We start from the raw sequence: 14131 nt of genomic DNA, 5'->3' as shown, positions 1-14131 counted from the left end.
TCTGAGCTGGATTTAACCAGAGCTAAATGTTCTTCATTTCACAGTCGCACTGGGTCTGCAGTGTTTACAAGACCAGCCGCTCATGTTGCTAATTAACAGCTCTGTTGATTCTTAAGCCGCTTCATGCTTAGGGAATTCACTTAACCAGGAAAGTCCCACTGATAGTCCTATTGTACATGTTTTTAGTGGTAGGGGAAACTGGAATACCCAGAGCAAACCTACACAGATACGAGAACATGCAAACTCCACAAAGTGGGAATCGAACCCAGGACCTTCTTCACCACGTACATCCATGCATTTTAATGCATTTGAAAAACTAACTTCATTTAACTTTTATCTTCATAAATCAACAAAGTCAGACCCAGGGAACAAATCACAAAATGAAGAAAACAATAATAATGAAATTAATATGCAATAAACATGAAAAAATTATATTGTGAGGAAAATAAAAAATATTTTAAAAATATATTTATTTTCAACCAAAACAAAACTTTCTCAAAGATGGAATCATGTCCGACACGACAGTGCAGGATCGATCAGCCTCAGCGACTGAGCCTGAAGTCTGGGCATGTTTTGGGTATTTTAAGAAAGCTGAAGAACAGTTGATAGAGGCAGTTTTCCTGTTTGCGGAACGTGCAGGAACAAGTGTCTCTAAGGCAGCAATACTTCGAACCTCTGACTCACCTGCATGACCGGCTCCACAACTGCATAGCAAGTAAGTTAACGTTGGCGTTTTAGCTGAAATGCTGATGTGGGACTTTGGGTTGAGGGACAACGAGTCGCCCCATAGTGCGGCTGCAGCGCCACCGCCAGCATATAAGCCGTGTCCGGATACCTCCGCACAATGGCACAAACATTACAGGGCTCCCGGTGGCAGATTGCAATAGATTCACTCTCGCCGCAGTATTATGAATTTAACAATAATCACTGTCTGATGGCAATTTCCCAAATCTGCAAAGTGAAAGCTCACTGGAAGGACACAAACTGAGAACACTATTCCTGATATAGACGGTTTATCTTGTTCAAAAATATTCTTCTTCTTTGTTTCTGACGCTATAAATAGTACATGTAATACCCGCGAAACTATCAACAACACATCGTTATAGTTCCTTTACTTTGATGTGAAAAGTTGAACTTTTGATAAGGGTTTGTCTGTATTTTTTTTAAAAATATAATAAGCATTGTTAAACTTTTTTGAAACTATTTCAGCTTGTGCTTTCTGAACATATTAACACACATTAAAAAATACCGCGATAACACCGGAAACCGTGATCATTTTGGTCACAATAACCGTGAGGTTACATTTTCATACCGTGACAGCCCTACTGGCTTCCTGTTAAGTTTAGAATCAAATTTAAAATCCTGCTCCTCACATTTAAATCCATCAAGGGTTTAGCTCCGCTATCGTTCCATATTGACCAACCAGAGCTCTCCACTCGCAAAACTTAGGGACTAGTGATTCCTCGAGCCTCGAAAATCATTGTAGGAGGCAGAGCCTTCAGCTTCAAGCTCCGGTTTTATGGAATAAACTCCTAGCCCTTTATCTGTAGTCTGTTCATCACTGTTCACATGGTGTCTCCTGTCCCACTGCCCCTCAGGAGTGCCTGTCTAGATCGCACGGAGGAACCCGGCTGAACGGAATAACCCTACATTCTGGAATTGGACACTGAGGACTGGATGGTCTGCGATCTTGGCCCATCGGCTCAGGGACTCCCATCGGCCCTGGGTCTCTTCAGGCTGTCCGTCCATGGGAGTGGATCTCTCCTTCTGTGGTTCTCCCCGAGGTTTCTCCGTTTTCCCGTGTGTTTTTGAGTTTTTCCTTGCCGTGCTGGAGAGTCTAAGGACAGGGGACACCCACGCTGCTCGTCGCCACCTGTTATTATGTTTGCTTGGATACTTCATTCACCTGAACTTATGATTGTCTTATTTACTGTTTTGTTTTATTGCCTCGGTGCAGCCCTGTGAAGCAACTCCTGTTGTGAAATTGGGCTATACAAAACCATTGATTGATTAATAAAAAAATATTCCGGATTAAACTAAATCTGAACAAGCTTCTGACCATGTCTGTAAGAGATTAGCTGATAAACAATGGTCATCATCATAGTCATTCTTCACATAACGTGAAATACAGATAATATAATATAATGTAAATATAATACAGATAAAGAACAAACAGAGCTACAAACAACTGGCTCATTGATCGGCAGTCACCCTCCCTGTACAAAACTAGGATGAAAAAGAAGTGTCACCAGGTGGTTATACTGCTTTGTAGGAACAACAGCAAAAACACCTTATCTTTGAGACGACTTCTATCTCCAGTGTCTGCTTCAGCTATGTCTTCACATGAACAAAAGAAAGGTCATAACACAATGCACAACAGGGTGTGGACACGCTCTCACAGAACATTTTAACTCTGCGAGGTGGGGCACAGTGAGGCCGCTCCCTGCACCTGATTACATGGTTGTTGGTGTTTTGAAGACGTGTGTTTACACCGTAAATAGGACTGGGTTTGTCGCTCATAATTGCTGAGTTGCTTTTGTTAATTTGCAGAACACATTAACTATAATTGGGGAGGTAAGCGGTAACATGACGGCAACGTTGGGTTCTTTGTTTATGGGTTGCCAGATCCTGTAACTAAAACCAGTTTGCAATAGACATGACAAATAAATACTCAACAAAACAAAATCCCTTCACATTTGAGCTTAAAACATAGCACCAGGCTGTGGACCAAATGCTGAGCCACACTGTGGGAAAATGAAAATTGGAACACAGAATACTGATACAGCAGTTACTCTGGGTCCTCTGCAGGAGGAAAAACAAAGAGAGGAAGGCCAAATACACATTAACATCACATGAAAGTGACATAATGCACCTTTAAAGTGATAGTCTTTAAGATGGCAAAGTGAGGCTAGAGAGATACTTGAAACGTGTGACGACATCACAATCGCTCGTATGTGGGAATGCAACGATTCAAGCAGGGCTCCAGACTAACTTTTATCATGACCGTCCCGACACCGCCCCGAAAACCATTTGACATCGTCCCGAAATGGATGTGAACCATCCCGAATTGAATATGTATTTTTTAAATATTTTTTAATTATACATTTATTTTAAATGTATTTTTATTATCGTTTTACACAATGTAGTGTGTATATGAATGACTCATTTAACAATAATGCAATTAATTGGTAAAACATTCTGAAACAATAAATACAAATCCCGCAGACCCACTTAAAATTAGAGTAAAATCATCAGAGGCCAAAACTACAGAAACAGATTCAATTTGCGCAGACTCACATAACATCATCACCTGAATAATGTAAAACACAGTTAATGTTAAAGGGACTAGATGCAAGTTGGTCATTTTTATACTCACTACTGCCACCTCAGGTCATACGTGTAACTGCACCTTCTATATTAACATTGCGAAAGGAGTGAAACAGCTTGCCTGGCTCTGCCATACTCTTCCCTGTCCATTCCATGCAGGGAATTAGTCTGGTCACGGAGCAATTGGAGCAGTTTGAAGGGGCGGGCCTTACGCGCACAGATTGTCAGTGGAATAAACCAATTAGCGATTAGCGGACGTGACGACAGCCGTGTCCAATTAAACAAATATAAAGTGAATATAAACTCACGCGGAGAACGCGAGGCAAAATCCTTGACTACTTCATCCAATGATTAGTTTTGGCTGATGTTAACGTTAATTGAACTAAAAACATAGAGGTGCAGCGAGTGACGCAACCTTCTCATTTCTCTGTGACGGTCGTGATTGGTTCGGCTAGGCCTTAGCCGCCAATCAACAACTTGTCTACCGTGCGTGGCCAGACCCACCTTCTTTCGTGCAGAAAGAAGGTGGGTGTGGTTTATCAGGCTATGAAACAGTGCCCCCAAATTGACACTGGTGGCCAAACAGTGTACTGCATCCAAATTTACCATTGAAAATGAATGAGAGAGAGTTAGTATTAACCATTTTCTGCGCAAAAGTAGGTCACCCTCTGGCGGGCCAACAGAATTGTTTCCACTTTGGGCACCCCTGCCCTAGATGGAAGTTGACATTTTCATACTCGCTACTGCCTCTTCAGGTCTTAAGCGTAACTGCAGTTTCTATATTAAACTCGTGCATGACGAAGTAACACCTTTTTGAGTGACAGTGCAGGATTTTAGAGGCAGTTGTGGTGAACAGGTCTGAGCTCTTTCTACACACTAGGACATGGCTGGAACATGTAGGGGGAGGAAAACACTGAATTGTAACATTTTTAAACTCTGTATAGTCCCTTTAAAGCCATTTGGTAAATGGTCAGTTTGCCCCAAGGCGGCTCTGGCTACAGTGGTAACTTACTGCCATTGAGCGTGGAGTGAATGATTAATGACTTTATGTAGCACCTTGAGAAATGTGTGACACAGGCTGATGAAGTGCATTAAGTGTAAGTTATTGATGAGGCCACAGTCCTTTACAATATGTGCGGGCCGTGACCCACTGTGGGGGCTGAATTTTGGCTCACGACCCAAAACGAGTTCGACACCCCTGCCGTAGAAGAAGAAACAGATCAATTTAACTTATCTTTGCTTGAGGATTACTCAAAACTGCTCATGGCATTTATATCATTTCTGTGGTTTCTTTATTGTATCATAACATCTTATAAGATGATGTTTATTGGTTATTGGATGTGGAATCTTAACTGAATTTGATTTAGCATTTAACTTTTGCGATGTTTGACGGCTAATGCTAACAACGATAGAAAAAAATAGCAACACTGAGCAGGCTCACGGACTCTGAAAAGTTACGTTAGGATTGAACGCTGCTCAATAGGAAAATCCACTGAATTTGCTGCTGTTATCATAATGGAATGCTCACTAATATGCTGTTTTTATGACATCACATGCATAACCTATATAATCTAAAATATAAGTAATTGCAGGTACTGAAGACTCTCACGATGTTCTGAATATCGCACTGGTTGGAAAAACTGGTAGTGGAAAAAGCTCTTCTGGAAACACCATCCTGGGAAGAAAGGCGTTTACAGCCGAAGCAAGCCCAACATCCATCACTAAGCTCTGTCAAAAACAAGAGTCTGAGGTTGACGGCCGCTGTGTCGCAGTTGTGGACACTCCCGGTCTGTTTGACACCTCACTGTCCAATGAGGAAATCAAGAGAGAAACGGCTAAAGCCATCAGTCTTCTGGCTCCAGGACCACAGGCCTTTCTGCTGGTGATACAAATAAACCGATGCACAGCAGAAGAACAGGCTGCAGTAGAATATATCAAGAGGGTTTTTGGAGAGGATGCTGATAAGTACATAATGATTCTCTTCACACGTGGAGATGATCTGGAGCATGATGAGAAGACTATTGAAGATTACACAGATCACTCTCAATTTCTTAAGAAGCTGGTCGCCGACTGTGGAAACAGGTTCCATGTGTTTAATAACAGGGAGAAGACAGACCGCACCCAGGCTAAAGAGCTGTGGAAGTAGATTGACAATATGGTGATGATAAACGGCGGAAGCCACTACACCAGTGAGATGCTTCAAGAGGCTGAAGAGGCCATTCAGAGAGAGACGGAGAGGATTATGAAGGAGAAGGAAGAAGAGATCAGGAGAGAGCAGGAAAAGCTAGAGATGAAATACAAACAGGAAATGGAAAAAATAAATGAAAAGAACAGACTTAGAGCGTTGAAGCGTAGGTATGCTGAAGAAGAGGGACAACTAATTGCTAGATTTAGACGGATGGCTAGGAGACAAGCTGAAATGTGTGAGACAATCATTGACATGATAGGGCAGGTTCTGGCCGACATTTTCCGATGTGTTCTTTACTACTTCATTAGTCATAAAATGTCCCATTCTTCTTAGACAAGTGTCCTGCTTTAATTATTGCTTTTGAACAACAACAGTGGTGTTGGTCCAGCCAAAATATAAATAAACCTAATACCAGAATATTTCTCAGGTTTGCATTTTTGAGGAAAATATCAGACGCTCAAATAGTTACTCAGTACTCGCAGTATAAGCAACATTTCCCCCAGTTACTTTTTTTTACGCTCTGATTGGCTGAAGGGTCTGCTACGTCATATCCAGTAATATTTGTTAATAATTATCATCATTATATTATAAACAATCTGAAATAAACTGTTGTAAAGCATTTCCTCTGATGCCGTGATTTATATGAACAATGTTACACATTTTATTATTTTTCTATTCAAAATAAATGTCTTGGTCATAATAATCATTCTACATGTATGTGTTTCTATGACATAATGGGCTAAACACATGATGCAGATAAAGGTTAAGATCATTTATGTGTCATTACAAAATGTGTCTCTGCATTTGGCCCCTCCTTCGACTGAGGCGACCTGTCAGGAGCAGTGGGCAGGAGCGTGTAGCATCTTGGGACCATATCCAGATGTGGAGCCAGGCTGATGGTCAGAATCACCTGCTGGAGGATTCACCTAATGCACATGTTTTATGTTTAAAGCAAATGTAATAGAGACACTGCAGATGTGGCACTTTGTGTTCAGTGTGAATGTTTCGTCATGTCTGATTGTGTGTGCGCAGATGAGCGGCACTGTCGCCAAGAAAAAATCTTATCATATCTTATCTTATCTTTAGTTGGGGTGCAGGTGAATTCCACACTGAAAGGGAATTGAACCCAGGACCCTCTTGCTGTGAGGCCAGAGCACTAACCACTCAGCCACATGTGCCGCCGTCATGTAAATCATACAGGCGACTGTCAAGTGTGTTTTAACTTTTAATAAAATATAGAAATGTAAACATGACTTTATCAAATAGTAATGAGGAGGTTGCATTCTTTCTGATCTGTTTTGTGCAGAGGAACATCATCATCATTCCCTATGATGTAAACATCTTATGAACAGCTGCAGGGACAGATGTGCTTCATGGAGTTCTGGACAGTCCAATTGTGTCCAGTTCTTCAGGTCCCTTTGTGAGCCAGTGTACGACACTGAGATGGTCAAATGTACACACTCACTTTTATGTTACATGACTTAACACTGATGATCCACATGTGGCTGTGGCTCCTCCTCCAGTGGCTCCTCCTGTGGCTTCTCCTGTGGCTCCTCCTGTGGCTCCTCCTCCTGTGGCTTCTCCTGTGGCTCCTCCTGTGGCTTCTCCTGTAGCTTCTCCTGTGGCTCCTCCTCCTGTGGCTCCTCCTCCTGTGGCTTCTCCTGTGGCTCCTCCTCCTGTGGCTCCTCCTGTGGCTTCTCCTGTGGCTCCTCCTCCTGTGGCTCCTCCTCCTGTGGCTCCTCCTGTGGCTCCTCCTGTGGCTCCTCCTCCTGTGGCTCCTCCTCCTGTGGCTTCTCCTGTGGCTCCTCCTGTGGCTTCTCCTGTAGCTTCTCCTGTGGCTCCTCCTCCTGTGGCTCCTCCTCCTGTGGCTTCTCCTGTGGCTCCTCCTCCTGTGGCTCCTCCTGTGGCTTCTCCTGTGGCTCCTCCTCCTGTGGCTCCTCCTCCTGTGGCTCCTCCTGTGGCTCCTCCTGTGGCTCCTCCTCCTGTGGCTCCTCCTCCTGTGGCTCCTCCTGTGGCTCCTCCTGTGGCTCCTCCTGTGGCTCCTCCTGTGGCTTCTCCTGTGGCTCCTCCTCCTGTGGCTCCTCCTGTGGCTCCTCCTGTGGCTCCTCCTGTGGCTCCTCCTGTGGCTCCTCCTCCTGTGGCTCCTCCTGTGGCTCCTCCTGTGGCTTCTCCTGTGGCTCCTCCTGTGGCTTCTCCTGTGGCTTCTCCTGTGGCTTCTCCTGTGGCTCCTTCTGTGGCTCCTCCTGTAGCTTCTCCTGTGGCTCCTCCTGTAGCTCCTCCTGTGGCTCCTCCTGTGGCTCCACTGACATCACATATGAGGTGTGTTTGAGATGAGCCAGACGGACGCAGTTTTTACAGCCGACTGCAGACTCTCGGTGCCGGTTAGATTTCTGTCCGACTTGCTCCAGAGGCTCTGATGTGAGGGGCACGTGGGGCACGGAAAGATCGTGAGACCCCAACGAGAGCAGCCGACTGGATCAGCAGCTGCATCTCTCCAAAGGCAACTGCAGGGGCTCCACGGCCCCGTGCATGATGGGAAAACGCTCACCTGTCCGCGGCTCGCGCTCAGGTGATTGGATACGAGTCTGCTGTGATCAGAAACGTGCCCCTCGCCCCCCTCCCCTCTCCTCTTTAGATCTGAACAAATAAACTATGACTGAAACTATTAAAGTTATGCATCGCCCCCAAAATAGAGCTCATGTTTGATGCTTTTCAGAACAAACTCATGATTTAAAAGGACGTGTTTTATCACAAACTTGAACAAACAAACGAATGGGAAAGTTTTCTCTGATGAAGAATGATGTCTCTGGAGTAAAGGAAACAGAGCAGGAGGTGAATGACTTTTATTTAGGATAAACTTTAAATGAACGCGATATCTGAACGAGACGCTGCGTGATCTGAGGCCGCTCTCGTTGTTCTCTGCATGTGGAGGGTCGGATTGGCTTCAGACTTTTTTTCTCCGCCCCCGTTGCGCCGGCTACTCTCGCCGATCATCCAAGCGAGCCGCAACGGCATCTTAAACACACCTATTATCAACCAACACACACATGCACCCACATGTATGTGCGAACCCTCACGGTCCAGATGAAACGTGACATGATGAAAACTATAAGAATTATGTTTTTGTTTCTTAATTTTATCATAACCCCTGAGCAAATGTTTGTCTAATTAAGGTTTAGTGTTGATAAAGCAGAGAAAAAACATAAAACAATGTTGAAAATTCTGATATGTGTAAAAAACACCCCAGAAAAAAATAAATCACAATTCTTTTGATAAGACACAAGAAAATTAATACAGGTTTAGATTCATTGTGCTTTGATTCATTTTCATTTTTTTCTTCAGTTTGCCGCTTGCAGATTTACTCAGTAAAAAGAGAACTATACACTCGAGTACAGATACTACTTCAAAATAATATTACTTGAGTAAAAGTAAAAAACTCAAATAACAATTAAAAATATAAATAAATGGATCCCAGAAAGAATAGCTATTGCTGCGGTAAATATATAAATGCACAAGTAGTAGATAATAAGAAATGCATAAATAAATAAATCAAATCAAATACATAAACCCTTTTTTTTCCTTCCCACCTGTGCACCTTTTGCTATAGGGTTAAATCCTGCTTTAGTCCATATAAATCACAGGCATCAGAGGAAATGCTTTACAACAGTTTATTTCAGATTGTTTATAATATAATGATGATAATTATTAACAAATACTACTGGATATGACATAGCTGACCCTTCAGCCAATCAGAGCGCAGGCTCACCTGCCCAAACGCCCTCGAGCTGATTCACGTGTTTTCATTGGACAGAGCGAATGTCCGTCAAATCTTGTTGGAAAAACCCGCGAGCTAAACACAGCTGTAATGTTTTATGTTTTTATCCTTAAATGACGAAACTGCGGAGAAATGAACGAGCTCAGTTTGATCAGGACATTTGGCAGCACGTTCTCAGGACTTTGTGGAGAACAGCAGCGGAGCAGAGGCCCGACTTTGTCGGGATGACAGAGGTGTTTCCCCGCATCATGCGCACTGGAACCCGGGGAGGATCCGAGGATCGCCGCGGTCACCGGACACCCGGACGTACGGGAGACACGGAGTCTGAGACACGAGGACGTTTGAGGACAGAGATGGAAGTGACAGGAGAGTTTATGGAGTTGGCAGTGACGCGCGTGGAGGAGAAGACACGAAGGCGTCAATGGTGAGTTGTGCTTTGGTGTCGCTGTTGTTGTGAGTAAAATGGCGATAACCTATAGCTCACACATATAATGTAATAAATGATGAGAGTGGTGAATAGTCGCCGCTGCTGCGGTTGGGGAGGTGTGATGCGTAATAGCGCAGAGCGCGCTTGGAGAGCCTTTGGCACCGCTGGACGTTCAGTTCCTCCACAGGTCTGGCGGGGCTGAAGACCTGGGACGGCTTTACTTATTGCATGTGGGGCTAATTTTGCAAGTTTGTGATTTATTTCTTTGCGTTTGAGTTTTGGAATCGTCATCGCAAAACACTACGTAAAATAAAGTCGTTTCTGAATTGGGTTAAATGTAATGTACATACCCTCAATGGGAGCTTGGGGGCGCTGTTTTAGTAAACGTCTTATATGGTCGTAATTAAGGGATAAGACAAACGACCACTTGTGTCGTATGGATTTGGAGGACTTGTTGGAAAAGTCTGTTAAAATCAGTGTTGGGCAAGTTACTGTAACATTGTAATACATTCTTTATTAGTTACAAATGTAATATGTTTGTAGTACATAATACTGTTTCAAAAAAACTTAGAATTACTACTGAGTTAACTTTTGGTTAAATATAAACTGAAAACAGTAATATTGCAAAAGTGCAGTCAAAGATTTCCTTTTCCTTCACTTTTCTCATTGTCTTGTGTTTTGTTTTGACGACATGAACAACTCACTACTGCAGATCTTATACACAAACTTACAACTTGATTTGGTGTTGGATTTTTTGGGGGGGAGTTTGGCGCAGATCATGTCACTATCAGAAGGTCGGGGGTTCGAATCCCAACAACAGTGTGCTCCCGCAGGTGCACACTGTTGTTGTGTCGATGGGCAAGACACTTCACCCTTGTCGCCTCCAGTGTCTGCGTACACTGGAGAGTGAATGGGTGAGTGGTTCCATGCTGTAAAGCACTTTGGGCTTAATGAAGGTAGCAAAGCGCTGTATAAGTTCAGAACATTTACCATTCATGGCAATTCAATGATTTACTTTTATTTAAGTATTTTAATATCAGGCACAATCTCCACATGGCAAGGAGCCAAAATGTATCTCCAAAAAACACAGCCTTAAAAATGTTTCATACATATCTGTTTTAGTCATGATTTCCTCTTTTACGTCCATTTTATCCTTGTTTTTGTCCCAATTTAGGATTATTTAAGTCTTGTTTTGGCACAATGAGCTCATATTGTGTTTGGTTTGTAATTGTATATCATGATGTTTTGTTGGGGTGTAAATAGCACTGATTTGTAGAAACTTGTGAAGATATTTTGTGAAGATAATGCTTGGATATGTTGTTTTTTAAGGAGCAGATGCTCTGTGAGAACTGCTGTACACTTTAGCTTCTCAATAATAAAGTTTGATGAAAATGTTGCTTATTGCTGATTATTGAATTGAGAAAGTTCGTAGGTTACTTTTTCATTCATGACAGACACTGAACAGAAGAACTTTTCCTCATACAAATAAGTAGGACAGTATCACCATCTAGTGGATTAAAGTCACTTCTACAGATTGTGCTGTTCAGTCAAATACCAACAGAAAGTATCGTCCAAGTTTAAGAATGGACTGAGGGAGGGAGGATTCCCCTGAAGCTCATTCATGCTCGCAATTTCACTGTTTTTGGAGACAGCTCTATTATTAAGAATGAAAACAGTGATAAAGTGAGGACAATGTTGCGCATGTTGAGACAAACACATGAAGAATGACAAGTCAGGCTCAATGACTTAAAGAGGAAAAAAAGTTTCAATGGAAAGTCCACAGGAGCCAGGAACTTCAGTATCTGTGATTTCCTTATGGTTAGAGGAAGGACTCGGACACAGTAAGTCCATTCTTCATTGTACAGTCTATAACTTTATAGTTCACAGCATTTTTGTCTTGACTCATTTCCCCTGTGTACCGTCCACCTCTAGAATATGTGTGCATTATTTAAAAAGTTTATCAATTTTTTAGAAAGTCTAGTGTCATTCTCAATATTAATAATGATAGCATAGTAGTCACATGGTCCACACTTTCACAACTTAGACATTTCCATGATCAGAAAGTGAATAAAATGAATAATATTATTGTTTTGTTTATTTCCCCTTTTGTGAACCCAACAATAAGAGATGGTAAATCTATCCAACATCATTTACAGCACACGCCCAAGACGCTCCCAGTACCTGCTGACTGCTCGATCATCCACGGGGGTCCCAGTTCAAAATATGAAGTACTAAAGTATGACACGGTTAGACAGTGTGCTTTACTGCAAGAAGGTCCTGGGTTCGATTCCCACCAGGACGGGGCCTTTCTGTGTGGAGTTTGCATGTTCTCCCCGTGTCTGCGTAGGTTTCCTCCGGGTACTCCGGTTTCCCCTCCCACTAAAAACATGTGCAACAGGTGAATCCTCCAGCCAGGTGATTCTGACCATCAGCCTGGTTCCACATCATGGAGATGGGTCCCCGGGCGCGGCACTGCTGTCGACCACTGCTCCTTACGGGTTGCCCCAGCGGCATCGAAGGATGGGATCTTTAAGTCGTCAAAGCGAACACATGAACATGAATGTTATCTTACAGGTTTTGATCCGCCTCCTGAAGTTCTGAGGATCGCACTGGTTGGAAAAACTGGTTGTGGAAAAAGTGCGACTGGGAACACCATCCTGGGAGAAAAGAAGTTCTTCGCCAAGCTAAGTGGGAAGTCCATCACCCAGCGCTGTAGCAAAGCAGAGTCTGAGGTTGACGGGCGCCGCGTCGCTGTGGTGGACACTCCCGGTCTGTTTGACACCTCACTGTCCAATGAGGAAATCATCAGAGAAGCATCTAAATCCATCAGCCTCTTGGCTCCTGGACCTCACGCCTTTCTGTTGCTGATGCAAATCGGGTGATTCACAGTGGAAGAAAAAAGTGCTGTAGAGTATATCAAAACTGCATTTGGAAAGAACGCTGAGAAGTACATCATGATTGTGTTCACACATGGTGATAAACTGGAAGAGGGTGACCTTTCTATTGAAGAGTACCTGAAAGACTGTAGTAATGACTTAAATGAGTTGATCTCTGAACATGGAAACAGGTTCCATGTGTTCAACAACAAGAGGACAGAAGACCGCACTCAGGTGAAGGAGCTGCTGGAGAAGATTCACAATAGGGTTCGGGAGAACGGCGGAAGCTTCTACACCAGTGAGATGTTCCAAGAGGCTGAGTCGGCCATCCAGAGAGAGATGGACAGGATTATGAAGGAGAAAGAAGAAGAGATCAGGAGAGAGACTGAAAAGATCGAGAGAAAGTATCAACTGGAAATGGAAAAAATACTGATGGAAAAACAAAGACAAGAAGAGGAGAAAGAGCAAATGGAGAAGCAACTCCGTGCAAAGGAGGAACAGAAAGAGAAGGAGATTGTGCGTAGGCGTGCCAGAGACATACAACAACTGAACTGGAGATACAGACAGGCCGCCAGAGGACAAGCTGAAACGTCGAACTCCATCTTGGCCAGAATAGTGACGGGCCTGACCACTGTTATGTCGCCTGTCCTTGGTTGGTTTGTTCGGCGATGATTAGTATACAAATGTTTGTGGAGATCTGGAATGAGTTAGCCTGGCCTTCTGGAACTTTACCAACAGCTAATCATATTTTGAAGAGTTTTTCATAGATGCAATCACACACCACGTTGTCCCGACAGGATCATTGAGCCGAACTGGGAAGTGGTTTAATCCTCAGTTGAAGATGAAATCACACTAAGTGGCACCTACTGATTTGCAGTAAATTAATATTATTTGTGTTTGTGTTTTTGTTTTTGCACTATGGATCTTGGGTTTAGCATCGAGGAAGCTCTTATTAAGGTATAGCAGAGCGCGGACTCCCCATGTATAATGCAAAAGTCAACATTGAGCCCAAAAATGTCAATGGGCGACTGAGAGCACTGCATGGGTCACTGACGGGCACAAAGAGCACGTTTGCGCCCCCCTACAAACATTATAAATCTGAGCAATTCCAAAAATATATATGTACATACCAACAAAGTATTGTGTAATGAAATGATGTGAACAAATATATATATATAAAAGAAAAAAAAGAAAAAAACATCAATCAACGGTTTTGTATAGCCCAATATAACAACAGGAGTTTCCTCACAGGGCTGCACTGAACATTAAGGCAATAAAACAGAGCAATAAATAAGACAATGTAAAGTCCAGGCGAATGAAGTATCCAGGCAAACATAAAGTCCAAATAAGTGTTGGCAGCGGGTGGCGACGATGGGCGCGGCTGCCCCTTGTCCTTAAACTCTCCAGCACGGCGAGGAAAAACTCACGGCGAGGAAAAACTCACGGTGAGGAAAAACTCACGGTGAGGAAAAACACAAAGGCAGTAGCAATAACACCGTAATCTAAGTACAGCAGACAAAGGGCACAATAGCGCACTG

General features: G+C 43.2%; 1 protein-coding gene across 1 annotated transcript; it reads left to right on the top strand.

Moving 5' to 3' along the window:
* Positions 1-509: 509 nt before the first annotated feature.
* Positions 510-13421, top strand: LOC306968933 (GTPase IMAP family member 9-like; the record flags this gene model as incomplete). Its single annotated transcript, XM_079564519.1, is given in 6 exon segments — positions 510-524; positions 640-715; positions 5100-5399; positions 12292-12596; positions 12600-12997; positions 13391-13421. Coding segments are annotated over 6 exon segments (1125 nt in total).
* Positions 13422-14131: the final 710 nt, after the last annotated feature.

Source organism: Gobius niger (assembly GCF_951799975.1).
Source record: "Gobius niger genome assembly, chromosome: 1".
NCBI classification, from domain to species: Eukaryota; Metazoa; Chordata; class Actinopteri; order Gobiiformes; family Gobiidae; genus Gobius; species Gobius niger.
This window is presented reverse-complemented; position numbering and strand designations above follow the sequence as displayed.